This window comes from Gymnoscopelus microlampas (genome assembly GCF_963454915.1).
Source record: "Gymnoscopelus microlampas genome assembly, chromosome: 21".
Classification (NCBI taxonomy): domain Eukaryota; kingdom Metazoa; phylum Chordata; class Actinopteri; order Myctophiformes; family Myctophidae; genus Gymnoscopelus; species Gymnoscopelus microlampas.
The window spans coordinates 31,627,844-31,643,570 of record NC_139958.1 but is presented as its reverse complement, the minus strand read 5'-3'; the positions used below and the strand labels follow the sequence as shown (position 1 = coordinate 31,643,570).

General features: G+C 42.7%; 1 protein-coding gene across 1 annotated transcript in view; it reads right to left on the bottom strand.

Annotated features, from left to right (window-relative positions):
- Positions 1–15,727, bottom strand: part of LOC311037470 (matrix metalloproteinase-17-like) — a 112,332-nt gene that overhangs the window by 42,619 nt on the left and 53,986 nt on the right. The window contains exon 4 of the mRNA XM_084046646.1: positions 925–1,211. Within this exon, the coding sequence (XP_083902772.1) occupies positions 925–1,211 (287 nt within the window). The remainder of the gene's footprint in view (positions 1–924; positions 1,212–15,727) is intronic.

Here is a 15,727-nt window from a genome sequence, read left to right as displayed (position 1 = left end):
ATACGTACAACGTAAGTCCCGCCCCTATAGACACTCTCTGCATTAGATCGTGACCAGGCTTTTCTCTTCGCAGTAAAGGCTGGGATTGGGAACGAGGCTATAGGTCCATGACTAGACACTCACCTGTGCTTCATTGTGATTGCTCCTCCCTGTCTCAGCTGTCCCTCATGCAGTGATTAGGGCTTTAGGGCCCTATCTTGCGCGCCGCCTTACCCTTTATCCCTAAACTTTTTTTTGCCAATTTCCACTATTTTGAAAAACATTTTGAATAGTTCAAATAGCCGATCTACAATCTCACAATGTGTCGATGTATATCGGCTAGTTGAACTATTTTAGGAGGAGCTGTCTCCAGTTCTCATTCTCTCTCCAGCACCCCAGCAGACAACACCAGCCTTTTGTTCCCTTAGTTTGTATTATGTTTTCAGTTCAGCTATAATGGGCCTAGTAGTAAGTATTGTTTTGGCGTTTCTTCTTTACTGGTTAATTTAGCTCCTTTGTTTTGTTCACATAGTGTTTGGCTCACCAGACTCCCAAGTCCCCACTTTTGAGTTTGGCCAGCCCATCATTTTCTTTTGTTTGTTAGGAATTTAGTTAGGTCTCAGTTTTGTTCATCGCTCCTCCTATTCACGGTTACGTTTAGTACTCCGACTTGTTATGTGCAAATAAAGAAACAATCATCTGAATTTAAAATAAATGAATTCATTGCAAGTGAGATCTGACTTTGTCCTATCATTATGTTATTGCCATTGGTGTTCGAGCCAAGTTGAACAGATACAGTACATGGTTACGTTGGCCGTAACAGATACATATATCACAACACAACACAACACACACGTTACGTATGGACGGATGCATACACAGACAAACCGGTAGATGCTGTACAAGTCCAGCCAGACACTACTCTCGATGACCAACGTGCCTCACCTGGTGCCCTGAAGGTCCAGGCCTCGTCATCGTCAAAGTGGGTGTCCCCAGCGGTGAACCTTTCCCCGGGGAAAAAGGCATGTGCCACAGTGCCCCCTGGGCCGTCAAAGGGGTATCCGTCGTTGTGGTCCGCCTTGGTGAAGTCTATCTGGATGTCGGCGTCGTTGCCCGCCACCTCGTGGAAGTTGAGTGGTGCGATGTCACTCCAGACCTTCAGAGCGTAGTACATGAGCGCACGAACCGTGTCTCTCCCCAGCAAAGGTGACTCCTTAGGGAAGGTCCTCACTCTGTGGGATGAGGGGGAGAGTAGGCCTGTCACAATTTGTTGCCGTTGGGCAGAAACCTCTCATCTCCATATTTAAGGTTTTTGTGTTTTTTCATAAATTAATGCCCTACTTTTATCATACTACAGCGTCACACAAATGCAGCAGATTTACAAGCTTGAAATGCAGCGCTTTAGAGCTTGTCTATCTGCTACTTACAATTTTTTTATTCGAATTTTGGACATAATTATGAGGTTTCCACCCGACAGAGACGAATTACTACATCATTGTTTGATCGCTATTATTTGAGCTAATAGCAATTATTTTTCATAATAGTTAGAATCGTTACCATTCATCTTTGTAAAGACTGCTGGATGAAAATAATCATTATTTCCAGGTTACTGTCTGCGCTCTTTTAACCACTTTCAACCTGGCATCAGTAAACTTTGTGTATTCAAGTTATTTCTCGTGTCTGCCCTGTGAGGAAGAGGAAAGTAGAGGAGATGGCATGAGAAAGAGAGGAGAGGGCAAGATAATAAGTAAAGAGTCTGTAATCCAATCCATTCCATTATGATTCCATCCGGTAAAAGTTCTGGTAAGCAGCAATTTATGTTGGCTTCAACTAATTTGTTTTCCAGTATGAGCTATTTACGCTACTGCACAGGCGAAATGGAAGTGGGGAAATTATCCTGACCGGATGACCAGATGCATTTGAAAATTGTGGGAGCCAATGTCTGTCTTGACAGATTAAGGGCACACCGGAGTAGTATTTTTCATGTTATCAATTATTCACCATAAAATATATACATCTATATTTTCAGCTGTTGTTTGCAGTGGTGGAAAGTAACTAATTACATTTACTCAACTACTGTACTGTACTTGCTTTACTTGAGTATGTACATTTTTCAATACTTTACTTTTGTACTTTTTACTCCACTACAAGTATTTGACAGCTTTAGTTACTACTTATTTTGTAGATTTAGATCATTATTAAATAAAACACATACATTAACCACTTAAGCCATATTTTATACTGTGAATGAGGCATCAACAATACGAATTGTTTTGATGAGATATATTTGCCAATGGATTTTCATGTTGTTTATTCGTCACCCCCCCAGTGTGGTAAGGTTATAGGAGGACAAGAAAAACTGAAAAAACAAACAAACAGGGAAATAGACAAAGACCAGGAGGAGAGGGGATATCAGGAAAGCATTCACCACTGGGACTACCACAGACAACTGCAGTTCCTGTTTGCATATTTGCTGTGATTTCATCGGTTTGTCTATCTCATGACGACGAGGTGCGCCTGCTGCTCACACTGATAAACATGTCGACAATACCTGGCTTCTACACTATATGTATTGTGCATTGCTCTGAACTGCACTCTGGCAGGAGATCACAAAAAGGAGCTTTCAGCTGCAGATTTCCAGGTATTCAGTGCTTCTCCCCACAGACCTGTTTCTTTCATCCTTTCTGTGCCTCCCTCTTACCACCTTTCCATCTTTTGTCTCCCTCTCTCTCTCCGACTATACAGCAAGCAGCAGGAATATTTCAATAAACTAGGTATCATTCAGACCGTCACATTCATACACGTGTGTCCTCATTTTCACTCCGTCACCAACACGAGCCAAGTTGGAACGCACGCACACTCACACAGGAACACTCCTGGTTTGTCCGTGAAACAGATTATCTGGAAATACATAAAATAGCAAAGTTTGAGCAAGATAGCGTTGCATGTTTTGGAAGTACTGAGCATTTGACTGGGTACATGACACTTGGCTTATACTGTGAGAGTTTTGTGAGCATTTCTAAACAGATTTTTTGGTGTATTCTTTCTGTTGTTAAACTTGGTCCCCTATTAACTTCAACTCATCAAGTATCTTCAGTTCTTTATTCCCCGTGGGGGTATGTGAGAAAAACAAAAATCCTTCATGAATTCTAGGCAGCACAGGGTGAGTAGTTCATATAAAATAAAATAAATGAATATCTGGAGATGAAGTAGTCCTTAAGTCTTTTAGTGTCCGTAAGACTCATTTGATGTCATTTCTTTTATCATTGAAAGTTCTAACTTTCTCATTTACGTGCTGGTTCAATGGATTATCTGTGAAGGACAAGAATAGCCTAAATGGCGTTCCGAAAGTGTGTTTCAAGATAATTGGAGCCCAGCAAAGAGACGTGTGCTTCCTTTGGGAGAAACAGGTGGCCCAGAAAGCGAAATGAATTATTCGCCAAACTGACCATGTTCTGTCCAGTGAATTCACTGTAATGTCCTCAGGCCAGTGTTATAATTTGCCGCTTAAGAGAACACATGGCTACAGTAGGTCCTTCATTCCTTCTGCTATCAGGCTATAGATGCAGACAGTTGTCCTTTAGATAGCATGTCATGTAGACAGATGCCAGGTCATTTATAGACCTGGCATCTTATAGTGTGTATAGTTTCAACGTACAGATTATAGATTTTTTTAATATTATACTGTTTAGACTGATGTTTTATTCTATTTAGGGCAATACATTTTTTTGTGCTGAACTACAGTACAGTATGTATGTTGATCTATTGTCTCTGACATAACTACCTTGCCTGTGAGGTTTTTGAGTCATGTGACTTGGTAAGCTGCAGATGAATCTGAATCTCCCCTCTCTCTCTCTGTTCCTCACACCTTCTCACCTCTCACCTCCTCTGTCAGCATCTTCAATTGCCCTTCCTTTGGCCTTACACCAAAACATGCACTCCACTCCCCTCCAAACACAAATGGTTAGGTATCTCACACACACGCACGCACGCACACAGCCTAATAACCCTCTCTACCAAGGCTATTTGTCCACTCGATCAAGCCAGAAACCTGCTCTGGGGCAGCACATGTGAAAAACAGGTACTCAATCGATGGGAATTTAATCAGTTTCACCTGCTGAAGCTGGGTGGGAAACCAGGCAACTGAGCAGAGACTCTGCCTCCTCACGTCACCAAAACCAGCCAATAACAAGACATATTGGTCCAAATGGAACAAAAGGATAAGTGGTTTTCCCTTTATTTTCACACTAAAATCAATGATTAACAAGAAGGGGACATAGCATGTTTGTTGTAGCTAATGAGAGGAAAATGCTGATAAGAGGTAATTTGCCAGAGCACTTTCCTAATTGACTGTATCTGTGCATTGAAAAATAACCAAATACATATATAATATAATTTTGCGAGCAGTATTTTGTGCTGACACATTTGCCTTTGTCAAATATAATAGGGTATTCACTATACCCTATAATATACAGAGATGTGACTGTCCCTTGTGCATTTTGGATAGTCACCTATGTAGAACTCAAATTTTCCATTTAAATTCATGTTTCCCTCGTCATTGGGTACAACCTATGAAAGATGTATTTTTGTATTAGGCCCATGATGCCTCCAGAGGGATCAACATTGATATCAAGCATGCTTCAAGCTCTCCTCTCCTCTCACTTAGAGCAAAAATTGTCAGCTCCATCTAATGACATATTTTCATGCACCTGTAAAAGGAGCTCAAGTAGCCTGCCTTACAACATGCAGATCGATAATACTCTTACAGTAGAAGCCACTCAAAAAGCCTTAGGTAATATAGATCAATAAACTACATTTGGAGATGAAGGTCAAGGGCAATACTTCTTCACTTAGAAGGAGGTATAGTGTCACGTATCAGTGATAACATATTTCCATTGGTTCTTGTGGTATTTTCAACCACTCTCCGTTTTACAAACAAAGCTTGAATGCTATTAAACAGCATAGTTTCATCCTGTCTTGTTGGCCGTTCACATCATATAATGTTGTTTTAAAAAATCATTCTAGTGTATGTCAGAGTCCACAACACAACTACAATCACAGCGATAGTGGAGAACAATATCATTTGGATCACTTTCAACAGTGTCAGCCAATCCAAATCCATCAGGACATCTGGGATGCAATAGACCATATTCACACGGCAGCCATTTTGGAATTTTAACTTTATAGCAATATGGCCACCGTCGCACCCCTTGGAATCAGTGATAGTTTTGTCTTTAGGCTATTAACACATTGACTGCCAATGACGTGTTTTGACGTATGTCAAGCCAACGTCCACACCAGCCAGCGCGTCTGTGGATTCGTCTATAGACAATGTTTTACTTTGGCGGTTAATGAGTTAACGAAGATGAGGAGATTATGAATAGCTAACACTAGCTGGTAGGCTGGCATTACCTTAGGTAGCCTTCAACCATCTCGCCTCCTTATAATTAATACAGTATATCGCCTATGTCTTTCAGCACCAGTGTCAGAGGTGGAGATCTAGCTCCGTCTCTTGTTCTATAGCTCTCTCTGCCTCCATGTGTGGGCTTCGACATCGCACAGTGTACAGAAGGTATCATTCATCAGTGTGGACTCTCACATAATGACTGTTATAATTTAGTTATTGTGCTACGGGCCTTTAACCCATAAAGACCTGAGGCCGATTCTACGAATGCCTTCTAAATCATTCTCAATTCATTATACTATATTGTTATTATGGTTGCTTATATCTAACTTTATATTTTATCATCACTTATAATAATTATACAATACATTATGATATTAGATAGCTTGTAAGAGCCTAGATGTCTCCATTAGGCCTGACAGCTAATTTCATAATACAGCCCATCTTGTTATGGTTTGATTGATTGATTGAATATTTTATTAGACAGAAAGTTAAAAACAGCACGAGTGCAGTCAAACACTTTGTCCAAAAGGATGACACCAAAAAAGTCCTTGCAGTCTTGTTTCCATTGGGGTCCTAGGTATTCAATTCATCAACATATAGAATAGCACCAAACATTCAATATAATCATGGTTCAGCTCGTCCTTATCAGCTACAGTATAACTATGGTCTGAGCCCTGTGCTCTTGGCAGAACTACCGTACCACCAACCTGAGTGTTATCGCACTTCTCCCCATGATATCATGTACATTAAAGCATAACCATCACCACCTAGAATTATTGTCTCGACTCCTATCGCCTCATCAATTGCTGATTGATCCAGAATTCCACGACACCTTCCAGATCTGACCACACCCCCTCATTAGCTCACCTGTGCACAGACCGATCATTACCAATAAGACAGGCCGCCTCGTCTCATTCTTTCCCTCAACTCCCCTGTATTTAATTTAGCAATCCTTCTCCCTCTGTTCCCAGCCAGGTTGTCTTGTGTGTTCTACTAATCTCTCCAGCCTTATTGTGTTTCTGATTTTCCTGACCTGCCAGTTCACAACAGACCTTGGATTACCTGCCTGCCTGCTCCATATCAGATTGTTTGTCTTGTGGACTGATTCTCAGGCTCATTTGACTGTCTGTGGATTCTGAACTGAACTTGTGTGTTTGTCACGGCTCTGGGTTCAAGTCTGTCCGAGAGCGAGAGAGTGGGAGCGAGAGACCGCTAGATAGTGTTTTTTTTTTGTCAGTATAGTACTACTGTATGTAGGCATTTATCCAAATGTTTTGTGTGTATGTGGTAAGCCCACCGAGGTCAGACAGTGGGTTCCCTGCATTATAAATGGACTGCAGGTCCCTGTGGCTCAGACTGCAGATACTGGTCATCATTACCCTGCCCTGACAGACAGACTAATGCTGTTTACATTGCTCACTATGCAGCACACATTTTGGCTTTTTTAAGGGGGAGCACAAATTATGCACACTCTCTCTGCAGCTAACGGAATGGGAAATGACACTAGAGTTGATGGGAGGTGACGCGAGAACAGGAAGCGAAAGAGGAAATGAGGGAAATGAAAGAAAGTGAAAGAGAAGGAGAGAGATTCTCAAGTTTGATAGAGATAGAGAAGAGGATGGTGAAGAGGAAGAAATAAGTACTGTTGAAAGGTTGGTGAGATAATGAAGATGGGGTCATGAGACACAGAAATAATGATGGAGAGAGAAGGAGAGAGATACAGCGAGAGGGAGAGATAGAGGGACAGAGGAGAGAGAGGGAGAAAGAGAGGAATAGAGGGAGAGACCTAGAGACAGGGACCTTTAACCAAGCCTTTATTAACTTTATTAACCTTCCGTTTACACTCAAACATCAGGACATTCCTACCCATTCAAGAAGACTCCACTAAAATACATGCTTTTGAAAATTTAAAACACATTCATGTAATATACAAACCCTCTTTTGTTTTTCTTCCATTAAAGAGACAAAACCAGTGAATCTTGATCAATGCTACACAAGACAACCCCTTGCCCCCACATCTCAACTAATTCTTCTAGACAGAGAGAGAGAGAGAGAGAGAGAGAGATTTTGTAGTATAGTGTAGAGATTTCTATACTTACATGCGCTACAACAAACGTGTCCACGCTTTGACCTATACCCACTGGATTTTTTAAGTTATGCCGCAGGTTCCATTCTTGAACAAAGTGACTTAATCATGTGAATCATCTTAAATGTGTGCTGTTTAAGCTCCCTATCTACTAAATGCCCCCTTCAGCAGTGCGATACGTTTCTCTATCCATTCCTCATTTCATTGAAACCCATAGCTCAAGGACAGGATTAGTATATCTTACATTCACCTGTACACCTCAAAGGTATCATCCCCCATATCCATGACACCATAAGGTCATGCAACAATTTTGATTAGATTAGATGTCTTCATTATCCACATGGGAACATTGTTTTGCTCGGGTCAATGCATTCAATTAATACTTTCTATGAATCTGTGCATACTTGTGGAGAGAGTTGAGAATGAAGACTCTAGACAAGGTGTGGGACAATACATAGAAAGTCCTTTCCACAGCACAAAGAAAAAAAAAATCTACTTAATATGAAATAATAGTGTGTGGTTTGCGACCATGAACGTTTTGCCAAATCTTCTCTGCCAATGCCAAACAGCTGCATGTTCCTCACAAATGGGGCATCATTTAAAAGACGCACGCACGCACACACACACACACACACACACACACACACACACGCACGCACGCACGCACGCTCGCACGCACGCACGCACACACAGAGTGTACTGGTAGCAGTACACTCTGTACTGGTAGTGTGATATACAGTGCAGGCTTAATACAAGAGATTACGGTGCTGCAGCACTGGGCACCAACGTTCTGGGGCACCAAACGGCAGGGCAAAAGATAAAGAAGACTTTACTATCGTGTAAAGAGTGCCAAAATACTGAAACAAAGGCTGCTGAAGAAGCGGTAAAGCGGTGAAACACGTTGGCAGCACCCCTCCGGCCCTGGTGATATACTGTACTATCAACAATGACTGTCACAGTCCCAGGCTCAGCCTTTATCTGACCTGGATGAGAGGAGTGATAAAAGGAGGGGTGATAAACCGGCATTAGGAAACGTGCCACCGCATGTTTAACTGTCACTATGTGTGACCTCGCTGTGAAGGAACTCAACAGATCAAGTGGACTAAATTTGGCCACAAACATGTGCTGTGGATGGTAGGGTGAAATCATGTTACACTGGAGTGGAATGTACACAGGCACAAAGGATCCACAACACAGAACAGAAAACAGGGAACTTTGGGTGATATGGTCTGTCTTAACCTCAAAGCTGAAGAAGTAGTAAAAAAGTTTGGTCTTTCCCTCATGTTTCTAACTATCAACAAAGGAGAGGGCCCGCAGCACCTCCCATCTTCTCGACCAGATCCCACTGTGGAAGTAACGCGCGCGCGCACGCACGCACGCACGCACGCACACGCGCACGCGCACACGCACACACACACACACACACACACACACACACACACACATTTTGAAATATTACACTCAAACCTCAGGCATGGCTGCATGCATTGCCCTGAAGCAACAACAAATCCACAGGGCCAGGAGTTCAAAACTTTTGATCCCATATCTGAGTGGATTACATTCGGATTTTGCATAGTTCGAAACCAAATAAACAAAATGGGAACCAAATCTGATCCACCCGGATAGGGATTAAAAGTTGTTGTGATGTTGTGATATTGTGATGATTATCATATACTGTATTTGGTGTGAATAAGTGTTTTGTGATTTGTCTTCTTCTTTGGTTTTTATTGTATTGTTATGCTGTGCCTGTATGTCCTGTCATGCTCGTGGTGTATTGTCTACCTTTTTTGTCTAATAAAAATATTGAAACACAGGGATTAAAGGTTTTGAGCTCTTGGGCCGAGGTGTTATAGGGAACTGAAACAAACACAGTTCATGACTAGAAATATAGTGCGGTACGAGGCGTCAAAAAAACTGCTCCCGTGCGACTTTTGAGCTATAATTGACTATCAGACATGGAGAGGGTTCCAATTTTTCAGACCCCCACCCTCTTTCTGGGGGGTCATCTATTTGGACCTCCCAGAACAGTACCCCAGCCAGTTAATGTCATTCACACAAAAAATGGGGCAGACATGAGGTCACAGTGACCTTGACCACCTACTTTACAATTAGTTCATCCTTGAATCCAAGTGGACATTTGTGTTCCCTAACGGCGTTCCTGAGACATCCAGTTCACGCGGTATAGGGACGAATGGTGCATATGGATGGACGGACGACCGGAAACATAATGCCTCTGGCCCACGGCTGTCGCCAGCAGAGGCATGAAAACAAATCGTCTCATCTCCATATTAAAATGTTGTGTGTTTTTACACTACTTCATACTACAGCGTCACACAAAAGCATCAAAAGTAGCAGATCCACAAGCTCTAAACGCGGCGCGAAGTCGATCTGCTACGTTTGCCATTTTAGAATTTGAATTCTGAAATGTAACAGTTTTGGACATATGAGGTTTCCACCCAACAGAGATGAACAAGGAGCGTGACCTTGATGAACACAAAGACAGGGTTGCCAGATCTGCTTGTTATAATTTCCCCGCGAGATTTGATTTGAAAATAGCAGATCTACAAGCTCACAACGCGTCGCATCGCGACGCGTTGTGAGCTTGTAGATCTGCTATTTTCGAATAGCTGATGTATATGTTAAAGTGCTCGTGTGGCCCATAGTGGCTTCTTTTGGGCTGGTTTTCCTAGACCTGGTTGCTTGTTTCTCTCACAGAATCTGGCAACACTGCACACAGAAAGGAGAACAAGTTAATGTATATGTGATGCCCAACATGACCTAACTTGCTCTAAGAAAAATAAAATAAAAAGAAAGTTTAAAAAAAAGAAAGAAAGGAGAACAAGTGAGCCAGTCTATTCTAATGACTGACAGAACCGTAATTAAGAGCTGCGTAACGGACACAACAGACAGACAGCCGCGCGTATCAAATAATGTAATGATGACACCATGTTAGTTATAATGGTAGAGACTGAGAATGAAAGAGAATACAGTGACAGACAGAGAGATCAAGAGAGATCATGACAGAGAGAGAGAGCGAGAATGTGAGAAAGAGACAGAAAACACAGAGAAAAAACATCAGCACACATTAGAGAGAGAGAGAGGTGAGCGGAAGGACACACACGTGCATGTGTATGAGAGCGAGAGAGAGAGAGAGAGAGAAAGAGAGAGAGAGAGCAAAAAATGCTATGGAATTAATGCACATAATGACAGGAAGGTACTTTGGATTCGTATGAAAACCTGTAAGGGGTTTCCCCTGGGATAGAGGTCATTAAGTGTACGTTTTACATTATTACCATGGGAACCAGACATGGTCATCTGCAGGATTACAACAATCAAAAAGTAACAATAGCCACCACCCCGGGAACAGACCTGTGACCTATTCTGGATGTGATTTAAGGTCATTTTGGTCCATTAGTCAGCCAGACAGAAGGCTGATAGAGGCTGCTATACACCATTTAATTTGTCCATGGCAGGCTGGCACCGCTTTAAACACCTTCACCTGAGTTGTGAGCCTGTGGGATATGTACTCTGCGTCAGTGTGTGGGTGTGTGTGTGTACAGTATGTGACTAAAACAATGACGAAAAATGTTTGTCGACTACCTTTTTTTTCCTCTTATTTTTTGGCCTTGTTATGCCTTTAGTGATAGTACAACGACGCCATCAAGGCTTGCCAAAAAAAAAAAAGTTTTGTCAACTAAAACTAGACTAAAAGTAAAACATTTCAGACTACTAAAATGTGACTAATACTAAATAGAATTTTATTCAAAAGACTATGACTAAAACTACGGTAAATTGAACTTTTCTGTTGGGTGACGCATGCAAGCACGCGCGCACGCGCGCACGCACGCACGCACGCACGCACGCACACACGCACACACGCACACACACACACACACACACACACACACACACACACACACACACACACACACACACACACACACACACACACACACACACACACACACAATGTATTCACCCCCTCTCTCTAACACTCATTGTACTTTCTTCGTCCCATCTCAAGTGTTTGACTTTTAATTAGATAGCGCTGTCACCACCAGCCCCCCCCATCACAATGACTCTCAGCCTGATGACTCAGGTGGAGAGAATTAGATAGGGAGAGAGAGATGGGCAGAATTACAGAGGAGTGGAAAGAGGAGAGGGAGGTTGAGAGGGAGATGAAGAGAGGAGAGAGAGAGATGGTGAGAATTTACAGTAAGAGGGATGGAGAGAGGGAGAGATGATGAGAACTCAACAGAAATGGAGGGAGTGAGAGATGGTGAACGAGAGAGAGAGAGAGAGAGAGAGAGAGAGAGAGAGAGAGAGAGAGAGAGAGGTGGAGGACGGGAGGTAGAGAGGGGAGAGATATTTTGGAAAGAGCAGTTTTGTCCCTGTCTGCCATTACAGCTGACTGCAGAAAATGTTAACACTGACTCAATTACAAAAAAAAGAAGGAGAAAAAAAGGGGTCATGAGGGTCTCATCAACATGAAAGTTTGACATTTTACGGAGGCCGAACAACTTCTACCACCGTGATGGCAGTGCTCTAAGGAGTGTAGGGCTTGCACCTACTGCTTTATTTATACTAACACGCACGCACTCACACCCACGCAGTAGATGAAGTATTAAGTGAACAACGCTTCTAAATTAAAAGGGCCCCGCATGATTCTCACATTCTCTCCAAAACTATGCATCTCTCTCCGTTTCTCTTTTTCTCCTCTCTCTCTCGGAGAGACATTGAACAACGCATTTGACTCATCTTCTCATAGAACAAACAAACAATGGCATATTGTAGATGCGTCATAGATGACTGACGTCATAGATGACTGATATCACAGGCTGCTCACATGTAGTCTGAGATACACATGTGGATCCAGAGGTCCACAGAATGTCCTAGATTCTGGAACACACATTCAAATCTAGTTGGTAATTTCTTTACTTAAGTAAAAGTATCAATACTGCCATGTAGAAACACTCAGTAAAAGTCCGGTAATCAAAAATGACTTGAGTAAAAGTACAAAAGTATTGGCAGCAAAATATACTTCAAGTACCAAAAGTAAAAGTGCTCATGATGCAGAATGTCCTGTTTCACAAGGTATTATGTATAAAATGTATTAGCTCACAACGCATTGCGGTGTGTTGTGAGTTTGCAAAGTTTAAGTAGGGCTGAAGTGGTTAATGTATGTTTTGTAATAATAATTCAAATCTACAAAGCAGCTAGTGACTAAAGTTTTCAAATAATTGTAGCGGAGTAAGAAGTACAATATTTGCCTCTGAGATGTAGTGGAGTAGAAGTAAAAGTATTGAAATTTGGAAATTTCTCCAGTAAAGTACAGAACTTGAGCAATGTACTTAGTTACTTTACGCCACTACTGCTTCTTTCTCACATTCTCTGTGTGCCTTAGAGATTCCATCTCAGCTTTTATTTTTTCTCACCGAGAATGACACCTCCTGTCCATTATCTTTGGTGTGATAACAACAATCAGTGACTCCAGCCTGGTGGTCTTGACTGCACTGGTCTGAGAGCAGAGAGGAAGACCTTTGTGAGACTTGACGAGCAAGACGTTCACTCTCCACTGGCTGAGCCATTGTTGATCTACTTCTTCTTGATCAAATATTACTCTACTACAAGTGAAAGTTGCTCAGCCAAATGTGTACACGAGTTAAAGTACTTGAGTAGGCATAGGCCTACTTGCTTTATTCAAAAGTACAAAGTATTTTATTTTTAATATCAATGCATTGTAGTAATTTTCCCCAGAAAAGAAAGATTTCCCCAAATGTAAAAACAAACAAACAATACAAATGAAAATAGTATCTACAAGGTCACAACCCCTTGTGAGTTTGTAGATCAGGTATTTTCTCTATAATCAAAACGCACAATATTTGTCTTAGAATTGTAGTGGAGGGAAAGTCTCCACTACATATCCACTTAAGTCTCCCAGAGAACTTCAGCCTACTTCAACTACAGATACTCAAAACATTTACTTGAGTAAATGTACTGATACTGTCCACCACTATGGAACTCTCATCCTATTCGCTTCCTCCTCTCATGCTTACCCTTCCTCACTCGTCTACTCATCTCCTCTTCCTACACAGCCCTGTTGCTACACAGTAAAGTCCTGAGTGTAAACATGGACCCTTAACGCATAACGTTTTAAATTCACACACAGGATTTTACTGTGTATCTGCAATTCCTCTCCTCACACTTTTATAAACCTAAGCTGATTAGCCTGATGCAAGAGCCTCTGGCAGTCTGCTGGATGATAATGGGCTAACATGATTAGCCTGATGCTAACTAGCTGTGCAGTGTGTCTAAGGTGCTGTGTGTGTGTGTGTGTGTGTGTGTGTGTGTGTGTGTGTGTGTGTGTGTGTGTGTGTGTGTGTGTGTGGGGGTGTGTGTGTGTGTGTGTGTGTGTGTGTGTGTGTGTGTGTGTGTGTGTGTGTGTGTGTGTGTGTGTGTGTGTGTGTGTGTGTGTGTGTGTGTGTGTGTCCTGCCTTAATAACAATGTGTATACATCTATGTAGTTGTTTTGCCTGTTTGTTTCTAATTGTGTATGCACATCTTCCTCTGAATGTGTGTGACTGTGTGTGTGTGTGTGTGTGTGTGTGTGTGTGTGTGTGTGTGTGTGTGTGTGTGTGTGTGTGTGTGTGTGTGTGTGTGTGTGTGTGTGTGTGTGTGTGTGTGCGTGCGTGCGTGCGTGCGTGCGTGCGTGCCGTTGCTGGTCATTGCAGGGGAATTTGAAGATGCTGACTCTCTCCCCAGCAGACCCGTTGTTAAAGGGTGATGGGGGTCCTGCCTCCCTCCTCTCTCCCTGTATCACGATCTGCTCTTTGGTATGGTTGACGTTGACAGCGATGTTGTTCTGCTGGCACCGCCGTGTCAGGCTGCTGGCATCTCTTCTGTAGGCCGTCTCCTCATTGTTGCATGGCGATCAGTCCCGTCACTGTCATAGTCCAATCTGGCGTGTAAGTCCCTGCCACATGCTACGTGAGTCATTGCCACATAGCCCGTATCTCAAGTCTTCTCGCTGCATTATTCCCGTTGAGTTGCTGTGACCACTCCGAGGAGAAAATAACAGGCTTTTCATACCTGCCAACGACTGTGGAAAATAAGGAGATTTTCTGGTGGAGGGGCAAAGCCGCTTTGTTTCCCCTCCGCTTTGTCTCCGGAGGCAAAGGCGATGTCTCGTGTGTCGAGGGCAGCTCGAACGTACCTGTTAATCCATGGCTTCTGGTTTGGTAACACCCAGTCCTTTATACACTTCTGGATGAATCCCAGGACTGCGTAAGTGTACTCATCCATGTCATCATCCCATGACTCACGGTATATCTCCCGGTCCACATGATCAAAACAGTCCTGTAATACAGTGGTTCTCAAACTTTTCATGTCAAGGACCCCCAATTTGATATGTATTTGGCCGCAGACCCCCATCTGAAAATATTTTGTGCCAGGGACCCCCCATACAAGATTTGTGTTAAAATGTTTCAAAGATATTCCAAATGTTAAACATTTTTGCAAGATTTCTTTTGAAAATAGCAGATTTACAAGCTCACAACGTGTCGCAATGCGACACGTTGTGAGCTTGTAGATCAGCTATTTTTCAAATAGCCTTTGTATATCGGGCTCAAATGGTTAAACAAAATTGAATGCAAAACTAACTCATTTTACTGGGAACCCCCTGGTACCCACTTTGAGAACCAATGCTGTAATAAGAGGGTCCAATTCAACGCAATCTCACTCCCAAAAGGACTTGGGACGGATTTGACCAAACGGAAAATGTTTGACGTCTTGGGGGTACCCCCGAGACGGCACATGTTGACTAGGGGGGACGATGAGTTACGATTCTGTCCCTATCGGGACATAACTCGAACTGAAGCAGACTTCGCAACGTTCGGCACGGCGACTCCGCTTTTGACAGTGCCTCCGTCGTTTGAACATTTTTTTCTGTGGAACCGTCACCCTTTTTACGACTTGAGAACGACACTTCCGCATTCCGGGAATGCAGAAGAGACCGGGACGACGTCAAATGTTGTGAAAGGGGACCCCCGTCACGTCAAATATTTGCCGTTTGGTCACATTTTGTCCCAAGGACTCACTATAGTACTATTTGGGAGTGAGAGTATGTTGTCTGATTGGTCAGACCAGCAGCCGCTCAGCCTCACAGTTGCTTGCTTCAACCTCTGCCTAAAAAAGTGGGCAGAAGCAGGTGGTAGGAGTGATCTGATTTGCCAAAACAGAGGTTTGACTACCTCTCT